This window comes from Anthonomus grandis, chromosome 1, assembly GCF_022605725.1.
Source record: "Anthonomus grandis grandis chromosome 1, icAntGran1.3, whole genome shotgun sequence".
Classification (NCBI taxonomy): domain Eukaryota; kingdom Metazoa; phylum Arthropoda; class Insecta; order Coleoptera; family Curculionidae; genus Anthonomus; species Anthonomus grandis.
The window spans coordinates 56,090,438-56,113,540 of NC_065546.1; the positions used below are offsets into that span (position 1 = coordinate 56,090,438).

Genomic DNA, 23,103 nt, shown 5'->3' on the forward strand with positions numbered 1-23,103 from the left:
TTTGTATCAAATTCATGTGGAATTGGGCGACGCACTTGTGATCTTACTTGAGTTAAATAAGGTTTTTGGTTAAAGAGCGTAATTATTTTAGGTCATGAGTATATTCCATTGAAAAAAGCTTATTTTTTAAATTCTTACACCCATCGATTTTGTTTTAATTTAAAGTTCTCACATAAAATTTTGTATACAAGGTGCTCCGAAGATAGCTATATCAGAATTAAATTATTTTTTGTTAATAAAACACCATGTATGTGTTACATTTTTGGATTGCAAATTCCTAAAGATAATTTTGTGTAAAATTCAAAAAGATAGCAACATACAGAATGTTGAAAAAAAATAAGGTGGTTCTGAAATACCTCTTCTTTGACCTCTCTGTATGAAAATGTCAATAGAAAAACCTTCAACAAAAAAACAAAATGAGCAAGAGTTTCATTTAATTAATATTAAATTTATCCATTACCTCTAGAGAGCATAGCATATTAGATATTATATGTTAAATAAATTCATAAATAAAATAGGTAATTTGTTTTATTGTACACGTAATTTATTTAATGATATTTCAAACAAAACAACTTAATAATTTTACTTTGCTTCTCATGTCCACAGCCTCAATAAACAGTAAATAATGTTGCACTTATTATTACACAAATGACATATAACATAAAACAACATTAAGTATTAATATTATACAGGGTTACAACATAATATTATTATGTTAATAAATATTATTTTGTATTCTAAGGGAGATCAGTCATAATTTTAAGTACATCATATTTTTAAGCAAACATATTCAGGTATATTAATTTTTATTATAATTTTTTGTTCTTTTCTGAAAATTATAGAGTTTTTAATTAATAGAGGATTTATTTTAATATACCTATTAAATATACATTTTAGGACGTTGTACCTACTTAAAAAAAACATATTTTCTGTGTAATAAAAAAAAAAGCCAACCATACCTTTTACTTAATCGTGGAAATGACAATGCCACCGTTCCCAAAACTATGAGTATTATAAGAATTTTTATCTTGACAGGAGTGAGTGTTTGATGAAAAGGTGGTTTCCTATAATTTTACTAACCTCCCAAGCTTGTACATGATGAGAAAACCCCACAGTATTTAGTTTTTCTAGCATAAAAAATATTTGCTTATTTTCAGTTAATATTATATTTTTAATTTGAGCAAATTCACATTCAGCACACATTATTCAATTTCAAAATAAACAATTTCAAATTCACAATATTCACATACTACCCACTAATACTAAACTAAACTAATGGCTGATGGCGACACCGGCCGGCGGAGGATCAGGTGGATGCACCCCACGCGCTAATGATGGATCTCATTGGTCCGCTGAGAATTAAGTTTCTTGAGAAACAAAGGTCTTACTTCAAGACCCGAGGACTTCAAAATTTTCGGCTGATTTTTTATGCAAGAACGCAGATCTTGTATTTAGTTTTAATGCTCTTCTCTTATATTTGGAGGCTATTCTTAAGAAACTCGATCTTTCACCAAAGTTTAAATAGATGAAGAGAATGGTCGACTAATGACAAGATCAACGATTTTCTTTTTGCAAGCTCAATAATTCTAGTTCAAGTAAATTACACTGGTTAGAAAAGAATATCTATCAAGTTCAACAAAGTTCTTGGTTGAAGGGGCCCACTTTTTTCTGTGCAGCTCTTCCTCGACCTCTTCTAGCTTGAAGTTTTGTTCAAGTCCTCGGAGTATCACGTTCAGCTTTCTGTCCTCTTCAAGGAAGAAAGAATGGAATTCCATTTCCTCTTCCTTGAGAAGTCCTGTTAGTTCACGGTGGTCATTAGGAGTTTTGGGGAAGAGCGCTAATCCCAGTCTATCTTTCTGCACATTTACTAAGTTGATTTTCCTTTCACAAATTGATTTGTATTTTGAGGCCCAGTTTTTTGTGTCCCTTAGCACTACTTTAAGCACTTTGTTGATATTTGAAATGGGATCAGTGAAATGGGACTGGCTCCCTGTTTGTTGTTACTTCAGGGTAAACCGGTTCCGAGGCCGGCTCGTCTTCGTCTTGAGAAGGCGGAGACAGGCCCGCCTTTTCCCTGGTTCTTTTATTATTTTTTTGTTCTTTTTGGTTACCAACATTATCCAGACCCCCCCTGTAACGTCAGTTGTTCTTTGAGTTTGGAATTTTGAGTGGTAAGGGTTTCGTTTTTAGTCAACATCGCCTCGAGTTTACGATTCAAGTCCAAAATCTGATTATTGAGAGTATGGTTTTCTGAGATCACCTTATTTATTTTGTAATGATGGAGTTCTGCTCTCTCTGTAATCTGAGAGTTTTTGACTTTTAACTCTTGTATCTCGTTTGCATAACTCTCAATTTTCAGATCCCTTTCCCGAATTTTCTCCTCGAGTTTACGTACTCTTTCCTCATTTTGCCCAACTTCCGCGCTCTGAGGTGGCGCTTTCCCAGCTCCTAGGTCGGGGTTTGGAGTGATTTTGGGTGTTCTGGATAGTCTGGGGTCAGTACGGGATTTAGTTTGGGGTTTTAGGAACTTTGAGGAGTCGTCCAAAGTCTCTCTCTCTCTTGTCTGCATGTTGTTCTCCTATAGTCTTCACTTTTGGTTAATCTATCCGTTGAGTACCCGTCCGATATGTCCATTTTTTGGTAGTCTTCGGTTTTTTTTCGGCGATGGTTGTGCCATCAATATCATCGTCAGTGGGGGGCGAGTCGACGTTTTTCTCCGCCGTTTTTGGTTCGGAGTCTTCTCTGCTTAGTGAGTGACTTGGGTGTATCGCGCTGTTTGCTAACTGTGTGGCGTCTACTGAGGTCGGCGGCCAACTCAACTAACTGCCGAATACGAATCACTACGTCATCTGTGGGGCTTACGGGCACAAGACTGCATTTAATGAGGGGATGGAATTTGAAAATATTATTAATTGACCTTTATTATTTATTTACTTTACGATTTTTTTTAATATTACAATATGCATGGGTGTAATTTTGAAATAAATATAAATAGATATACAAGTTGTGCGCTTTTTTTTAATTTGAAAAGATATGTGCTTTACGCTCCCAAAATTTGAACATAACGACACGGGACGCCTTTTATATACTTTTATGTTAGTGAGGTTTTTTATTTTTTAAATAATGCGTGACGCAGCAAAGGCTTCGAAAAAGAATAAATGAATAAACAATCACATTAAGAGTATTAACATTCCTAAATGGGGTTTTTATAAAATATTATATCCGATGTTCCTGTAAGGTTTCATATAATATGCTTGAATTAGAGACTTCATTCATAAATATAAATTTTAGATAAAGGTAATCTTTCTAAACATACCAAAAACTCTAAACCTTGTGTGTATCCTTTGTTGCCAAATTTAGTGTTTTTCTTAAGACTCACTTTCGTATATACAAAAAATTAGTTCACCTGACGATTAGAATAATTGGTAAATTAAACATTTTTCGTTCAACATAACACGTTCAGTTCCTCGCGTTAATTGTTCCAAATTTTTCTGATTTTTTTTCCTTTTTTTTTTCTAAATACAATATCGACGATATCAGTGGGGGGTTTTATCTTATCAGCACGTTAGCGGCGACATTTTTTTTGAAAAAAAAATTTCGCAGTCCCTTTGTTAAAACCGTACGGGTGGGTGTTGGTCGTTAACGCGTTTCGAATTAATTAATCGGAGATATTTTTCGGAAAACAATTAAAAAAAAAAGTGGTACGTGTACGAGCAATTTTATAATATAAACCGCATGAATGACGGGCGCGATTGTATAATCGTCGCTTGTTGCTGTTTATATTGAACTGTCGTCAGGCGATTGTGGAGTGTCCGAATTATTTTTAGAATTCTAATATGTAAATAACGGCGGATTTGTTGGTTAAATGTTTATAATGTTTATACCATAGTATGGCGAGGCTATACTGGGTGTCGTAAGCTAGTTGTTCTTTCCTTCGATGTCTTTTCTGGTTTTACCCAAAGTTTTAAAGGGACATCCTGTATATTGTTGTCTAATGAAAGTCATTCATTAATTATCAGTTATTCAAATATTTTAATATTAAAGTAGTGCCATTATTATTTAGTTTTCTTGCTTTGGCTACAGGTAATAATAGTAGTAAGGCGAAATTTGACTAAAAAAACTGGCTACTTTTCTGGAATTTGGAATAATTTGCCATGATTTCAAGATTCTGACATTAATTTTTCAGTTTTTTTTTTCTCAAAATATTCCAGGTTTCTGACGTTATTTTTTCATTTGGACATATTTAAAAAAAAATTGCAGGTTTTCATCGTCTATTTTCACATTCTCCAGGCCTACTTATTTTTTTTTTTACATTTTCTTCATTCTTAAAGCAATATTTTCCAAGTATTTGAAATAGTTTTTTGTAATTTTCTTTCGTCAAGCTTCTAACGTCCTTCTTTGACTTCCAAGTACCTCAATGTGATTTTTACCAGTTTTTGACGTCAATCGTTAAAAATATCCTTGCGTTTATAACAAATTATAGAACTACAGGGTGTCAAAGTATTATTTGATTTAGGGTAAAGTCGGGTGAGATGGCCACCGTTTTCAATAGTAGGCGCCTGTGAATCTTTGGTGAGGGATATGTCTTACGATTATTTTTTTATCATAGCCTATTTATCATCCTAACAGGTAGATAAATAAATACGATCAAAATACTTTTTTTTTTTTATTATTATTAGTATAGAAAAAAGCTACATGTGGCCATCTCTCCCTGTTTGATGGGGACAATTGGCCAATGCAGTGAGGGGGAGAGACCGCCACCGTCTAAAAAAGAAAATAAAATGGAAAACATGTGAAATTAACAGATTATTCATAGGATTAATAAAAAAGATAGTCATTAGCAAGTATTTTGCTTCTTTTGAAATGCAGATTGACCACAATTTTGGCAAGTATTTATATAATGAGAGCAATTTTCATGAAACCACTTTTGGCATATTATGCACTGCAACCAATCTTCCTTTTTTCGGGTGTTGTAGCTTTCTCCGCATCCCGCACATTACGTATCATCCACTTCGGAAAGGGTATCGCTTTCCTCTTCATACTGAATTTCTATGTCCTCCTCATCATCAGAGCTAGGCTTCTCTTTTGAACATTCGTCTTTCCTCGAATTTTCTTTTTTGTGGGGTCGTTGAGTTTTTTATTTTTTTTGCGGACCGCTCTCTCACAGTTGCAATATGTTCAGGAGAGGTTAAAAGGGTAGCAACCTTCTTTGCTCGTTTTTTTGCAGAAACAACTAGTTTGGGTGTGGGATTAATCTGATCAAGAAGTTTCCCAGGTGTCAAATCTGAAAGAGTTGTTCCTTCCACTGGAGTTGTACATCGAGGAGGTTCTGATGTGTCAGCGCGGCTACAGGATGGCATTGCATCATCCATCATATTAATTGGGCGTCTAACTTCTTGTGTTTCTTCAGCCTTATTTTCTTGAGAAATGGAATGTTGACTGTTTGTTACTTGTGTGAGTGTTTCCTGGCGTCCTGTGGTTTCGCTGTTTATTATTCGATCAGAAACTGTGTATGCATAAGCCGGTATGGAATAGGGGTTAAATGGAAATATGCCAGTGGCTCTGAAGCCGGACATTGCATTTCCAGCGGTCGCTGACTTTCTCCAGCTTTTCATTAGAAATTCACCAAATTGAAGACGCCCTAAATTTCTTCCCGGGTGACTCCATTCTCTACAATCTTGATAGTAGAATGACTTCAAAGACTTAATGACATGAGTGGTATGTGGTGGTAGGCACAACAAAACGACATTATTTGCCTCAGCTGTTTCTAGAAGTTCAACACAGGAACAATGAGATGCATGCCCTTCAAGAATTAGTAATGTCTTCTCCTCTTCACCTTTACGGGGCAAGAAGTGGTTTTTGAACCAATCCAAAAAAATGTTAGCAGTAACATAGGCTGATTTTTGATACATGACAATATGTTTGCCAGGCGGCATTGAATCGGTCCACGCACTCTTCAAATTCTTGCCTTTAAATATGCAGACTGGTGGCAGAAAAACACCCTCTGCATTACAGCATGCGATGCACGAGATTGTCTCACCCTTTTCCCCGATGTTACTGTAACAACATCCTTTGCTCCTTTTTCGGCTAAAACATGGCCAGGTCGATTATTAAGTTGCAGGCCTGTTTCATCAACGTTATAGATGCACCGAGGTTTCTCGAAAAGATTATTTTCTTCCAGTATTTCTTGCAGAAGTTTGAAATAATTTCCTACATCTAAACGGTTCATGCCCTCACCTCGCCCTAGGGATACACCTTCTGCCTTGCGAATGGACAAATCGGGGTGTCTTCTTAAAAAAGACCTAAACCAATCAGAACCGGCAGCTTCCTTTCCTTTATTGAACTTATGATTGATCTGTAGACTCTCCGCGAAATCGTACGCAAGTTTTCGTACATCGGGTACCGTCATTGGAAAACCATATTTTTGCGCTTTTTTAATATGTTGAGCCAATTTGTTTTCATTTGCCTCACCCAACATGCTATCCGGTCCCATTTTACCAGTTGTGGACACATTATTTTTTATTTTCCTTTCAAGGGTTTTCCTAGGAGTTTTTTGAAGCGCCATTGACAGAACAACCATTTCTGACATCTTTAATTGCCCGTCTGAGATTTTCTTCAGTATAATTTCCACGATTTGAGTTTTTCCTTTTATAGTTCGGTGGCATTTTTCCGCAGCAACACTGGAAACGAGGTCAAACTGCAAAAAAAAAAACACGTTAAGACATATGGTCATCTATCCCTACTGTTAGGTGGCCATCACTCCCGAATGCTAGGGAGAGGTGGCCAAGGTGATAATCAAAAACCCCTGCACATTAATACATGCACATTCACGGTAGAAAGTAACACAGATATATCATAAAATTTTACTGGGACGTGATATTGTTTTTATTATTACGGCGGTCAAATTCGACCTCGAGGTGAACATATTTATACACACTGGCTGTGCTGATGCATAAACGATTATTGGCGGAGAGGGCTGGCAGCGCCATCGCATGGCGCGTTCTTCAGGTTTTAACCGTTGGCCATTAAGATGGAGCGAAAACTGGACCAAAATAACTAATTTTCGAAAACGAATATGCCTGGGTGTGCAAAAGATGCCTTTCGGGGTTCTTATTTACCCAAAAAAATCCGAATGACTTATGACGATTCCATCGGCTGCCGAAATGACCTTGAAAATTTTAAAATTAAAAAATCTTTAAAACTGGAAAAAAAGCCAAACATGCAGCTCTCAGCTAGTTTTTCATGAAAAACTACTCAGAACTCACCACGTGGATGAACGGTGCAACGTGGAGGTGGCTGCATCTCAAGTTCCAACCTAACCTCCCACCCTTGTAATGATTTTTTTTTCTGTTCTAGAACTGCGAAGAATTGTTTTTTAGTATCAAATTGCGGCAATATGTCTCGATTCAATACGAGCTCTAATAAATCCGTCTCGTGCTTCAGGGCCATAGAGGCTTCAGTAACTAACTTAACTGCTCGTTCAACTGCCTGTGAATGACAAGGGAATTTTAATAACCCTATTTCATCAGGAACCAAAGAAATCATGTTAGTTAGTTCTTCGTTCGAAATTTCCATTGTTAATGGGGGCTCGCTTATAACAACATTTTGCCAGTCAATTAAGTCGACATAATCTTGACAATCAAAATTCAGTTTATTCACGCAAAATATTCTAACATCCTCGGTTTTTGCGGTTGATCTGCATTTTAAAATCCTTCTTAAAGCTAACTCTCGAATATGTTTTCTATCATCTCCTAACATGGCTAATAAAATATTTTCTGGGTGCGCAAAAAATCCATTTCTCTCAATTACGGGATCAATACCTTTTTTTATTTCTTCAGGGAGGTAACGAGATTTATTTATAATGCTAAACAAGTGGCTAGCACCATCCTTACAAGACCAATGGCATTTAATTTGAAACCAGCATACGGCATACACTTTAGGACTCTATTGGCTGTGGTAAGCCATCTAGAGTGTGACATTTTCCCTGGCACTTTTAGAAAACTCCAGTAGAGATTCCTTGACACATCTCATATAAATACTTTGCATCGGTACTTACGGTTTCTAGATCAACTGATGGTAAAATTGTTTCAATTTTCTCAAACTGTACGACTGGTAAATTTCACACGATTCAAGGGTCTTTCGGCTTCCCAATGGCTCCCTCTGATAATTAAAGATAGATGGGATCTTTAATTATCGAAATTTTGAGGAGGTTTCGGCAGCCGAAGAAGTTGTTTTTGGACGTTTAGTTTTTTTTGGCTCACTTGAGAGTACAATAGGCACCTTTTAAACATACAGGGTGGTTAAATTTTAAGAAATAAAAAATTCGCTAAATTAATAAAAAAAAATAATAATTTCCGAAATTTTAAGGCACTTTCGGCAGCCGAAGAAGTTGTTTTCTGACGTTCAGTTTTTTTTTGGCTTACTAACGACTACAATAGGCACCTATTAAGCATACAGGGTAATTAAAATTCCAGAAATCGAAAATTCGCTCCACCCTACTGGCCATCTCACCCGACTTTACCCTATCTTTTTTTTCTTATAGGTCCTGAACCAATTGACATACTGACATGAAATTTAAAACATACGAATCTTTTAAAAAGAAAAAGGAAATTTTGTATCCAGTTTTCGTGTTTTCGGTAGAGGGCGCTCGTTGCGTTAGTTTTTACTTTTTTAAAACCCCCAAATTTTTTTTGCGCAGCTCCGTATATTGGTTTGAAAAGTAACAAAATAATTTCCTTTTTTAATATTACATAAAAAATGTATACCTTATTAAAGCTGCTAGAAGCAACCATTTTCGAATTATTCGCACTTTTAGGGTTTCATAATATGTGAATGACCTAAATTTACTAGATTTTTAGCAATGCAATTCTAAATAAAATATTAATACCTAAGATTATTGCTATTTATGTAAAAATTAGAATAATTACTAAATTAAAAAAAAAATTACGACTTTTTTGTTAATTCGTATATCATAATCAACGTAAATGATATTTTTTATTTTTTTTATATTTTATTTTCAAACAAATATACCAAAAACAATAATAAACAAAGAAACATACAAATAACGCTACTATAACAACCTGTTTAAAATGCCCTCCATTAACTTCAGTGCATTTTGAAATACATTTAACAAATAACTGCCGTATTTTAAAAAGAAGATCCTCATTATTTTTTTAAAATAATGAAATAATAATTTATAGAATTTACAATTTTTACATTTAGTTCATTTAGATTACGAGGGTGGTCCCAGAAGTACCCGACCTGACCTACAGATGTCGGTATAGTAGTTTGAAAAATATCAGTGTATTAGAATGTATACAATCTATAAAGCATATGATTCAAGTTTGAAGATGCCATGTTGTTTAGTATTTGTTTGGCAGTCATCAATAGTGAACGTTTTCAGTGAATTTGTGAAAATGGAGAAAATTGTTCATCGTTATATGATACAATACTTTTATTTGAAAGGTCTCAGCCCAACCAATATAAAAGCTAAACTGGATTCTACTCTGGGTGAGTCTGCTCCTTCGTTAACAACAGTAAAATATTGGGTAACAGAGTTCAAACGAGAGGCCGTACGAGCTGCCAAGACGAGCATCGCAGTGGTCGACCAAATGAGCTGACGACTCCAGAAATTTTAAAGAAAATTCACAAAGTGGTACTGGATGATCGTGGATTAAAAGTACGCGAGCTAGCGGACATAGTAGGCATTTTAAACAGTGCGGTACATCGCATATTAACTGAAAATTTTGACATGAGAAAGCTGTGTGCAAGGTGGGTGCCCCGTTTGCTCACATTCGAGCAAAAACAGTGTCGTGAAGATGTTTCAATCGAGTGTTTAGCGAAATTTAATAGCAACAAAGCAACATTTTTGCGTCGTTTCATAACCATGGATGAAACATGGGTCCATCACTTCACACCTGAGACAAAAGAACTATCAAAACAATGGACTCAAAAGGGAGAACCGGCTCCAAAGAAGGCGAAAACTGTTTTATCTGCAGGCAAGGTCGTGGCGTCAGTTTTTTGGGATGCGCGAGGGATAATTTTCATTGACTATATCTTGAAAAAGGTAAAATTATCAACGGCGAGTATTATGCGAACTTATTGCAACGTTTGAGCGAAGAAATCAAGCAAAAACGGCCGCATTTGGTTAAGAAGAAAGTGTTGTTTCATCAAGACAACGCACCAGCTCACAAGTCCGTTATTGCAATGGCCAAAATTAACGAATTAAAGTTTGAATTGCTACCGCATGCAGCCTATTTGCAAGATTTAGCCCCCTCAGATTATTTTCTGTTTCCAAACTTAAGAAACTGGTTCAGTGGTCAAAGATTTTCCGACGATGAAGAAGTGATGTCTGCAGTTAATGGCTATTTCGAGGCGCAAGACAGTTCTTATCATAAAAAGGATATCGAACTTATAAAACATCTCTGGGAAAAGTGTATAGAGCTGAAAGGAGATTATGTTGAAAAATAAATACATTTTTTTCCAAAATTTTCGTGTTTTCTTTCTTGGGTCGGGTACTTCTGGGACCACCCTCGTATTTATAGGACTATCATAATCAATTTATTTCAAATAAAGAAGTGCATGGGGTTTAAATACGCGCTGGCCAAAGCAAAGGTCCTCCACGGCCAATACAACGTTCGGGATATTGTTCGTCAAGGTAATTGCGTACTTGGTATATCTTGTAAAAGACCTCCAAGTTCATTTCGTAAGAAATTGAAGTACGAGTCTCTGTTCAAATTAGGTGGTAGTTCATGGGGGCCTATTATATGGTTTCCAATAATACCACACCAAATAATAACTGACAACTGAATGGGGGTTTTGAGTATTCCACCTGTGAGCATTTCTAAAGTTAAATACGCCGCTTCTAGTAAATGTAGCTTCGTCTGTGAATAACAATCTGCTAATAAGCATTGGATCTGCGTTTTGCATATTTTTAAACTGGCGAAAAAATTGCATTCTGGCTGGCAAATCTGGTGGTGGGATCAAACACTGAACTGGTGTAAAGTGGTATGGATAGAGGCCTTTTTTCTGAAGTATACTTTACCAACACATGATTTGCTTACACCCGTAGCTGTCGCTATATTCGCCTAGTACTTAACCCGGGGGGATTTTCTGCTACTTTTAAAACAGGCATTTTTGACCGAAATGATCCAGTTTCTCCTTCTTTGAAATAATTTATGGTTTGGTTGTTGTCTATCTGGAAATATTTCCATCTTCAAATTGGTAAACAAATTATGCCTAGGCGTTACTTAAAATTATTAAACTTAAGAGAAAAACTGTTTTACTCGGTTTAAAAGTTTCATAGGGCATTCAAAAAGTTTAACATAAATAATACAAACACTTGTCTACAACTCCAACTGCCAAAGTTGCGATTTAAATAAACTAGTAAATAAATATTATTTAACATTTTTTTCTGATAAATGGTGATTATGTCGAAAATGGTTGCTCCTAGAGACTTTAATAAAGCATACATTTTTTGTGTAATATTAAAAAAGGAGTTTGTTTGATAGTTTTTAAACCGATATACGGGGCTGAGAGAAAGTTAGGGGTTCTAAAAAAGTAAAAACTAATGCAACGAGCGCCCTCTAACGAAAACTGTTTACGAAATTTTATTTTTCTTGTTAAAAGACTCGTATGTTTTAAAGTTCATGTCATTATGTCAATTGGTTCAGGACTTACGAGAAAAAAACGATAAATCAAATAATACTTTGACACCCTGTATATCAGTTACTATTAAAGTTATGATAAGACAAGTTGACCTCAATCACATTATTTTGACGTAAGGAATCTACTGTTGTTGTTCTATGTCCCATTACTTTCGGGACACCTATCAAAAATTAATTGATATTAACTTAATTTTTTTAAATACCACTCTCCCTTTTCCTCGTTATCAACTCAAATCCGTCTCTCTTTAACACATTAATACAAACGAAACCGTTTCTACTCACAGTACGGAACCCAGCGCGTTCCGACAGCTACGTCGCCTTCAAACGCGAGCAGCACCAGCAGCCACAGCGGCGGCGGCCAACAACAGCAGCCACACCAACAACAGCACCAGGCGAACCCCGTACAGACCGGCAACATGCAGCAGCAACAGCAACAACAAAAACAGCAACAGCAACAAAGCAACGCGGTCAACAATTCGGTGTCTTCGAACGGGTCAGCTCAGAGCCACTCCGGCTCCGAGCAACTTAGCAAGACCAACTTGTACATAAGGGGATTGAATCCCGGTACGACCGACAAGGATCTGGTCAACTTGTGCCAAGAGTAAGTAGATTATTACTGATTACTGATTTATTTGGTCATTTGATACTACATATACCTACACTACCGCTCAAAAGTATATTTGCCCACTATGACTGTTTTAAAGTTATAACTAAAAATAATAAACCCATCAGTTATTCTTATGAAACGGTTTATTTATAGCAAAATGAATATAAACAATACATTTTTCAATTAATTAAATTAAAGAAAATCAAATTTTGGATTCATCTACATGTCCGCCTCGATTTTAAATAACAACTTCACAGAGTTTTGGTAGTCTTCTAATTAATTTGTCCAAAGTTTGCTGAGGTATCTTGTGCCTCGGATGTTCGCACTTCTCTATCCAGTTCATCCAACAGTAGTTCGATAGGATTGAGGTCCGGTGATTGTGGGGGCCATACCATAACTTTCAGAAGATGTTGCCTTTGTAATTGACCTAAATATTGCTTGCACAATTTCGACGTATGCTTGGGGTCATTGTCATGTTGAAAGATGAAGTTTTCTCCAATTATTCGAGTACCAGAATGAAGTACGAGGTCTGGCTATTAAATAACGAGACTGGTTACGAAAAAGGGTTTTATTATAAAAAATATTATATATTCGAATGCTCCCCTTCAATATACTCCCCTCCCCTCGCCACACATCTTTCCATACGTTTTTTCCATTGATTGAAGCAGTGCTGGAAGTCTTCTTTGGTGAGGACCTTTAGGAGCTCTGCCGTTTGTTGCTTTACCGCTTCCATCGACTCAAATCGGGTCCCTTTCAAAGCATATTTTATCTTCGGAAACAAAAAATAGTCGCACGGGGCCAAATCTGGCGAATACGGCGCGTGTTCGAGCACTGGAGTGTGCTTACCGGCCAAATACTGGGTTCACAGATAGCGCGTTGTCCTGGTGCAAAATCCACGAGTTGTTCTTTCCACAACTCGGGCCGTTTCTTACGAACTCGTTCTCGCAGTGTTGTCAAAACTGACAAATAGTAAGTCTGGTTGTCAGTCTGACCCTCTGGAACCCATTCAGTCATCACGATACCGTTAATGTCGAAAAAAAACGATCAACATTGCCTTGAATTTTGATTTGGACATCCTCATTGCTTTTTTTTATTCTGGGCGATTCAGGCGTCTTCCAATGCATCGATTGCCGCTTGGTTTCAACATCGTATTGAAAAATCCACGGTTCGTCGCAAGTAATAATGTTTTTCATCAGTCCGGGATCTTCTTCTAACCTTTCAAGGAAATCTGAGCAGACCTGTTGACGCGAGAGCTTTTGGTCAGAAGTCAGGTTTTTTGGCACCAACTTCGCACAGACTTTTGTCATGTGTAATTCCCCGTGTAAAATGTTTCTAACCGTTTCTTAATCGGCGTTTACAGCCTCGGCAATCATCCGGGTGCTCATTCGACGATCTGCACGCACAATTTGGTTGATTTTGGTCACTGTTTCCGGAGTTGAAACAGTAAATAATTATTTTATTAATTAACATTTGACACCAAAAAAAAAGACCTTCTGTAGTCTGTCAAAATAATCATTATTTGACAGTTGACCTCTATATAAGTGATAAAACATGCTCGGCACGGCAAAATCGTAACGTCAATGCATTTTGTATTCATTTATGCATAAATATTTTGACACTAAAACGCATAGTCAGCTGTCAAAATGTGTTTGTGACATTTGATATTGACAGAAATTCTCGACGCAATAATTGCACAAAAAAAATTAGTCCAGTAAAATTGACTTGATTTAAAATTTGAACATCTCTTGAGCGTCGTAATATGTATTTAAACTACTCTTGGTAACCTAGATGGTTTTTCAGGGCTTTTTATAATCTTTAATTTGATTTTGACGATTCTCTGGAATGACTCTTGTGGCTTGGGTAAAGAAACTGTAATTCTTCAATTACTGTAAAGAGAATTTGCAGCGTTTTATTTAATTTTTTCTCTAGTTCATCTAGGTAGGATGGTATTTGAAATTCGTGCAGTTATGCATGTTTTGGCAATAGCTCTTGAGGCTTGCTTGGAGAGCCTCGAATAATCTTTAACCTACTTACTCTATATTACAAATAATTTAATAAAGTGTCATAAAACATTTTGTGCTCTATACCTCCCTTGCGTAACCACTGCCTAATTGTAACCTCAAACCACCACCCCAAACCCATTACGTTTTATATAATTAAAAGGTTATGTTTTGCCAAAGTATCAGTTTTATCCATTAAATATGATATTTATTAGATTTCAACATAAATGGCTCAGGATAGACAAGGTTATCTGTGTAACGAAAACCATTAAAGTCGATTCTTATTTAAAAAAAAAACAAATGATTAGTCATGCTTCGATAAACTATACATGAGTAAATACGTACCTCTTTATATATATTTTATCGCGCTATAACATTAGATTGGAATTCATGGTACCGTGATTCACTAATGATAATTTTTGTTTTCTGTTTCAGGTACGGCACGATCATTTCTACCAAAGCTATATTAGATAAAAATACCAATAAGTGTAAAGGTAATTATGGCATCACATTTGTGAGTAATGAAGACGAGAGAAGGAATTATGAGTGATAAGGAGAAGATTTGACATCGTTAACATATTATTTGTCAGTAGTCAGGGAAAGCCTTGGAACATCACCCCATAAGCCTGAAATATTAGTGTAGCTTGATTTATCGTCATAGGATCTTTTTCGGGAGTTTATAGGCGACAAGACTGCTAATAGAATCAAGGGAAGCCCTAAAAAGGGATTATTGCTTGATGGTTATAAGGACGGATTGTCATGTTAATGTTAAAAAGTCACCATGTTGCTAGTTTTTCCATTTTAGAACTAGTTTCGCGTTTTTTTTAATGGTAACTATGGGGTATCTACTGAAACGAAAATTAAATCGTAACGTCTTATCTTTATGACATGATACTTCTCATCCTTGAAAGTAGAATTTGACGAATTTGACCCCAATGGTATGAATAAATAGTTTTTACATATTTTGTTGCCTATATAACATGATTTCTGCATGTTTCTCACCCTCAAGTACATATCAACCCCAAGTGTATAATTTAGATGAAGTTACTTGGACAAGTATATAAATTAAAAACGTTTAGCACGTGCCGTTTTCTTTATAAGGCATTGGCGTGCAGATAATTTTTGTTTCTCTGGCTTAATAAATATAGTAAAAATGTTATTTTACAACCAACAAAAACATTTATCAAGTCAAAACGCAAAAGTCGTGGTTAGATTTAGTTACACATATTTTTTTTAAATATTAAAAAATTGTCAAAAAGGTTTTAATTATTACCATATACAAACCTATATATTAATGCACGCATCTTAAGAAATGGTTGATTCTTCGCAACATTATTTTCAGGTACAAAAGGGATGGTCCAATAGCGCCCCAACAAGAAATATAAATTTAAATATTTTTTATACAAATTAGGCTCAAAAATGCGAAACTTTGTCCTAAATTTAACCATTTTCGTATCTCTTGGATTTACCAAGATCCCAATAGTGAGCTAGAACTTGTAACACGTCGTATAGTATATAATATCTAGTAAAAAATGACGTTTATAAATAATAAAACGCAAAAAAAGTTAATACTTTACTTATATTCGTTTATTCGAAGAAAACTGTAAAATAACAATAATGAAACGTATAAAATATTTGCATATCCTATTTTTGAGCGTGCGAATCTATTTCCTATTCCCGGCCCGTCCACAATTCAATCTCAGCAGCATCGAGAGAATCTCGTATCTTCGTCTGTTTCACGTTACCCGTGCCGAACTCGCCTATATTTATCTGACAAATATTGATTGTTGAACGGGCCTGAGGATGTGGAAAGACTCGAATCCGTAAATATACAGGGTGTTTCATAACAATGGGCTCAAACTTCTGGGGGTTGTTCAGTGCAACAGAAAAATCCATTTGAGTATAGGAACCCATGTCCCGAAATGCGTCACAACGCCACTACGGCGCCCTAAGACGCGTTAAAATTTATAAAAAACATTAATTACCTAAATAGGATCTGCTGCATTTATTTTTACCTTTTGTACATGATACCATAACAACAATTGCTTAAAATCGACGCTTATCAATGTCAATTCTCAATGTCATGTTTAAAAATTTTATAGCTTACAATTTTTAAACATTTATTGCTAATGGAAAACTTTACCAATCAAGAATTGGCGGATATGCACTTGGCATACGGAGCAACAAACTGCAATGCAAGAGTAGCATCACGGTTGTATCATGAACGTTATCCCGAACGACAGTATCCTGGATACAAAAAGTTTATTGGGGTTCATCGGCGGCTCGCTGAGACAGGCATGTTTAAGACCAAGATGCATGATACTGGTGTTGCTTGAACCGTAATGCCGGTTTTCCACTAAACGAACAAAACAAAAACAAAACACAAACTTGTGCCGAAAAAAACAAAATTGCAACTGTTCGGAAACTTTTTGAAGACTCGAAGTTTTTGCGACAGTTGCTGTTTTGTTTTTCGGGTCCCGTTCGGAAGCGGTAAACATCAAAGGGTTTCACGTGTTTAAGAACTGGAGTCTGTCTAGTAGAACAGCACGTTGCATTTTTAAACGCGTACCTAGTTGCTTTTCAGCTGTTTGTGTGTAGGGGTGTATTTAATAAAATAACGTGGTATAAAACAATAAAAATAAACAACAGGTAAGTTGATACGAAACGTTTACAATAGATATACAATGCAGTATAAATATAGGTATACTATACTACCGTATTAATTCGAAAGGAATCTGCCAAAATAATATACAGGGTTATTCACGTAAAACGCATCTTAATATTATAGCTAAACTATTTAAAGAAAAATTGAAAAAAAAACAACTGAAATTAGTAGGGACTTTCCAAAGGTATCTTTTAAAATTATTTTGTTTGTATACAGGGTGTTTTAAAGTACTCAAAAAGGGAAAAAATAGTTTTTTTTTAAATAGAAAAAACCAATTTTTCCTCTGTTTCAGTACTTTTAAACACCCTGTATAATACCATGATTTTAAAAGATACCTTTGGAAAGTCTCTATTAATTTCACTTGTTTTTTTCAATTTTTTTAAAATAGTTTAGCTATAATATTAACACGCGTTTTACATAAATAACCCTGTATAAAGTTTATCTGTTTTTAGTAGTATCATGAATAAAATGCCACTGGTAATATTAAAATGTTTACAGATTATGTCTGACCAAAAAAAGGTTTGGACCACAGAAGAAATTGGCGTCTTAATAGAGGCCTACAGGGAACACCGGAATTTGTGGGACCCTAAAAATTGGGATTATAAAAACAGAGTAAAGAAAATAGACTCATACAAAGTGATTTCTGGACTTTTTGACACCAGCACGGAAGAGGTCATAAGGAAAGTTAAAAATATAATTTCTCAATACCAACGAGAAAGAAGAAGCTTTAAAGAAATGAAAAAGTCTCGGGCGGGCCAGCTTTTTAAAGCCAAATGGTTCGGTTACAATGCCATGAGTTCCCTTCACGACAAAAATCAACCTAGAAAAGGCATTCAGATCAGACAGAATATGAATATATTTTTTTTATTAATCAATTAAAAATACTTTATTGACAAGTACAAATAGATATTACGCATAATTTAGTTGCCAAGATACTTGTCCTTCCTCCGAAATGAAATATTCACAAAATTCATTTCTTATATCTTTAGATTCTTGCATAGGTTTCCTACCCACATTTGTAAGAGGTAACATTGATTCAGTTGGTTGTGGTTCTTTCTTCCATAAACCATGCCTGATTGTACCTGAATCTAAATATTCTACGTCAAATGATCCTGGTGGTGAATATCTATCTCTTGTCTCGGAATTTCGACGTAGGTAATTATGTAATAGTACACAAGTTTGTACAATTTTTTCTACTTTAAACGGTTCTAGTAGTATGGGTTTTCTTAGAATTCTAAAAACAGATGCCAGTATTCCAAAAACATTTTCGACTACTCTTCGAGCTCTGCTCAGACGATAATTAAATATACGTTGTTTTGATCTCCGTTCTTGATGTCCACAATACGGTTTCATGATATTAGCCGACAAGGGAAATGCATCGTCTGCCACAAAAACATATAGTACGGTTTTGTCTACCAGGAAGTGGTGAGTTTTGTGGTAGGTTGAGTATTTCTTTGTTCAAACATCTCGCAAATCCAGTATTTTTAAACACTCCTCCGTCGGATATGCGACCTTGCCAACCAATGTGCGCATATGTAAAATTATAGTTTGCATCCACTACAGCAAAGAGGACAATGCTAAATGTTCCTTTGTAATTTTCATTACCACTATATTTGGGGGATTGCATGACGACAAGTTTGCCATCCATACTTCCGAGGCACATCGGATAATTCCAAATTTTGTTATATTCTATTGCCAGTTTTTGCCATTCTTCTGCGTTTTTGGGAACCTAAAATAGACAAAAAAATATTAATAATTACTAAAAACCAATTAGGTGATAACTATACACGGTGTTTCACAACTTACCCACGAAACTTTAACCACCTATGCTTTGTTCCGAAGGAAGTTGATTTCTCAGAAAAAAATGTAATAAACGTCCTACAGAAATCGAGATAATAAAATAATATACATAGTTTACCAGTTCACTTATAAAAGCTGTTCACGGTATACTTGGTTTTTCAAAGTATCCCCATACTAAGAAACTCAGGGTAATTTCTGTAGGACTTTTATTAAATTTTTTTTGAGAAATCACCTTTTTTCGGAACAGCGCATAGTTAAAGTTTTATGAATAAGTTGTGAAACACCCTGCATAAAGTAGACAAAATACATAATTGGGCAGAAAGCATTCCTCTGTATTAAAATTATTTCACATTATTGTCACTTTGTTTCCGTCAACTGTCCATATGACAACACACGTATAGGGGATTGCTTTTCTTCCAGTTGGATCCATTACCTAATTCATTCATCATTTAGGAAAGCGTTTCTTCAGATGAAGAAATACCAACCCAAAGTATATATCTGATATACCTAGTGAAGTCGAGGGTGAAAACTCTCAATTAACTGACGAAGCCAAGTCTGCCTTATTAAAGACTATTTCATCAATGGCTCAGAGAGAAAAACCACCAAATGCTAACCCAATACATTTCCAACCAGAAAATAACTTGTGTAACTTTACAACATCAAAAGTGAAAACTACCAAGAAAAATAATAAACGATTAGAAGAGCTCAGTGAGAGTGGCCAAGTTTTACAAATAATGAAATCTGTATATAAAAAAAAAAAGAGCGGCATGAATACGACGTGTTCGGTGAGATGATAATTTAAGAAACCTACAATCAGAGTACGTTAGAGTCTCTACGCAGCAACAAATATCGAATTTAATGTATAATGCTCGTATGTCCCAGTTTCAACTAAATGCCCAATCTTTCACACCAGTTACTCAAACTTCGGCATCATCACAATCATCTTCAACTTATTATTACACATCCGATAATGCAATGGGATCTGAACAAGTTGGTGGACAACCGCCTAATATTTTCAACGGCGTTTTACGCTTTTGGAAATTTAGATGAAAAAAACAATTAATGTGCCGTTATTTTACTTTAAACTATTATTAAACGAAATCCAATGAGTTCTTTAGTTTTTTGTTTTAAATAAAGTGCTTTTTTAGTACATACTTACTTTTACGTATTCCTAACTTCGTTTGGGGCATCGCATACTTCTGATATAATTCGGGAAACTGAAGTAACTGAGATTTTCGATAAATACATTAAGCTCTGATAACTGTCACCAGTTGCAAGAAATCTGAGAGTTAATGCTAAACGATCTTTAACAGATATTCAACCTCTGAAATTTGTATTTTGCTTGGAGATTTTGTGGTCAATTAAATTTATTATTTCTTCGAAATCAGAGCTGGACATTCTAGTAAAATCATGAAATGATGAACGTAGTACGTAGTTCACCATGCAAATTAATATCATCATGTAAATCTCTCATTAATTGTGTGACGTCATCATTTGCTTTTCTAGACAAATAAGATTTGACCCAGTATCTATGATGGCGACACTTTCTTCTCCTAAAAATACATAACAAGAATAAGGAAAGCAAATTACCTACACCACTTTTAATAATAATGAATTCATTATTAGCACCTACATAATTACAAATTTTGTATCTCTACTTACTTTTGCTTCATATAATGCAGTACAAACCAAGCACCAACCATGATAAAAAAATCATCTTTATTATTAAACATTTCCATAACTTTTGAAGCACAAAACAAGCAACACACTAGTTCGTTTGGTGGAAAAGCACTAAAAACTAAAACGAAACTCCGACTATAATTTGTCTGCTTAGTGGAAACAGAGTTTCAAATTTGTCCGACTTTTGTTTTTTGTTTTATGTGTTTCAAAAAACAAGAACAAAACAGAAACTTGACTAGTCCGTTTGGTGGAAAACCGGTTTAAGAACGGTCGAATTTGAAGAAGGGTGCTTCAGCGAGTTGCCGATGAACCATCAAATAGCACTCGTGACGTCGCTAAGAATATGAATACGAGTAACGCTTCTGTCTGGCGGGTACTACACGAGCAACAACTCCATTCTTACCACCTCCAGAAAGTTCAAGGTATGACTGCAGCCGATTATCATCCTAGAGTTCAATTTTGTCGATGGCTTCTGGATCACATCATTGCACAACCAAATTTTTTACGATATGTTTTGTGGACCGATGAAGCCTCTTTTACAAGAGACGGTATTTTTAATAGTAGGAATAGCCATGTTTGGGACGAAGAAAATCCTTATGCAATTTTTCCAAGAAAACATCAGAATCGTTGGTGTGTCAACGTATGGGCAGGCATTGTTGATGATTATTTAATTGGGCCATACCTTCTACCAGAACGGTTAACAGGACCTATTTATCTGCGTTTCTTGGAGGAAGTTCTCCCAGAACTCCTTGAAAATGTTCCACTAAACGTTAGACAGCAAATGTGATTTCAGCATGATGGAGCGCCGGCTCACTTTGCTGTACAAGTACGCGAGTATTTGGCTCAGCGGTTTGGGCACCGTTGGATTTCCAGAGGTGGAGCAGTTTCTTGGCCTCCTAGGTCACCCGATTTAACGTCGCTCGATTTTTTTTTGTGGGGACATGTAAAGTCTTTAGTCTACGAAACTCCAGTAGAATCAGAGCTATACTTAATTGGACGAATAACAGCAGCATTTGAAATCATTCAAAAAGAGGATCACATTTTTAGTGTAGTCCGTTTAAATCGGTGTATTGAGGTTGAAGGAAGACATTTTGAACAATTGTTGTGATGGTATCATATACAAAAGGTAAAAATAAATGCATCAGATCCTATTTAGGTAATTAATTATTTTCTAAATTTAAACGCGTCTTAGGGCCGTAGTGGCGTAGTGACACATTTCCGGACTTGGGTTTCGATAATCAAATGGATTCTACTGTTGCACTGAACAACCCCTAAGAGTTTGATCCCATAGTTCTGAAACACCCTGTATACGGGAATCGATCACTAAATATCGTAATATATTATGCATTATTTTATTGCGTATACGTAGTATGTTGATTGTATTTTGTACATACTCAATTTTGGAGCTTGACCAAGTAACTTCACCTAAACTATACTATATTTATTCCAGGCAGTCATTTCTGTGTTTTTCTTTGTCCTTAAAGTCTTGACATTCCCTGTTGCTTGAAATAAAATAATAGTGTATTTACAGGGTGTACGAAGAAAAAACTATTGACTATTTTATGCTTATCGAGATCTCCATACTTGCAACAGCCTGTAGAGTCTTTCAAAAGTGTGAAGGTCATTTTAATGTCAAAAAATCACAGTATTCTAATTTATTGACTCTAAAGTAAAATAATAATTTATTCTAGATAGTCATTTCTGTGCCCTTAAAATAGTTCAACGCCTATTGCCTGTAATAAAGTAGTATTTTACTTACAGGTTGTATAAAGAAACAAATTTGTGCTTGCCGAGATATCCATACCTATGAGACCCTGTCCAGACTTTCGGAAGTGTGATGGACATTTTAGTGGCTAAAAGTCCTAATTTTTCCGACCCCGATTGCCTGGAATCTGGAATAATAAGAATTTATTCCAGGTAGTCCCTTTCTTGCATCTTCTTGACCTCAGAGCACAGTGCAACCACAATTACCTGAATATTAAAATAATAGTGTACTTACAGGCTGTATTAAGAAAAATATCTGTTCACTCTTTCATGCTTACCAAAATCCCCATATCATAGAGTTATCCCCATATCAAGTCATATGTTTCACTGACTCATTAACTAAATTATTCGAATGCAACCGTTAATCTAATACTCTCAACTGCTTACTCGTAAACGTAAAAAAAGACTAAAATACCTCGCCGCTAATGTAATAAGCTATCAATTGTTACTTCACTCACATTGAGAAATGACGTCGATAAGCTTAGTCTTTTCGCCACACATTACTTTGACTACCTTTTTCCATTTTTTAGACATAAGGAGTAAAAAGGTTTGACAGATTTTTGATTTGATTCTGAGCTACACAGAAAAGCGTTAAACGCGTTTTGGCCAAGAGTTTCTCCAAGCTGTCATAAATGTTTGGGGAGTATGTACATTTAGCCGCTAATCAAGCTGTCAATTATAACTTTAATGACATCGATCAGTTTAGAGTCGTTTCGGCGTAAGAGGCCACCTTTGACTACATTACTATTTTGGAGATAAAAAAAGAAAACCTTGTCAAAAAGTCTTAAAAAACTTAAAATTTTGGTCTAAGACATACAGATAATCTGTAAACGCATTATCGCAAGACACTGCTATAATTTCTTGATAAAATGATACCAATAACTTAAAAGTGAACAAATTTGACATGTGCAGTATTTGCTA

General features: G+C 35.5%; 1 protein-coding gene across 5 annotated transcripts in view; it reads left to right on the forward strand.

Moving 5' to 3' along the window:
• The window catches only part of LOC126735276 (protein alan shepard), a 198,170-nt gene that overhangs the window by 129,697 nt on the left and 45,370 nt on the right, over positions 1–23,103 (forward strand). For all 5 annotated transcript variants that reach the window (XM_050439238.1, XM_050439232.1, XM_050439226.1 and 2 more), the window contains exons 4-5: positions 11,951–12,267; positions 14,709–14,767. In XM_050439238.1, the coding sequence (XP_050295195.1) occupies positions 11,951–12,267; positions 14,709–14,767 (376 nt within the window). The remainder of the gene's footprint in view (positions 1–11,950; positions 12,268–14,708; positions 14,768–23,103) is intronic.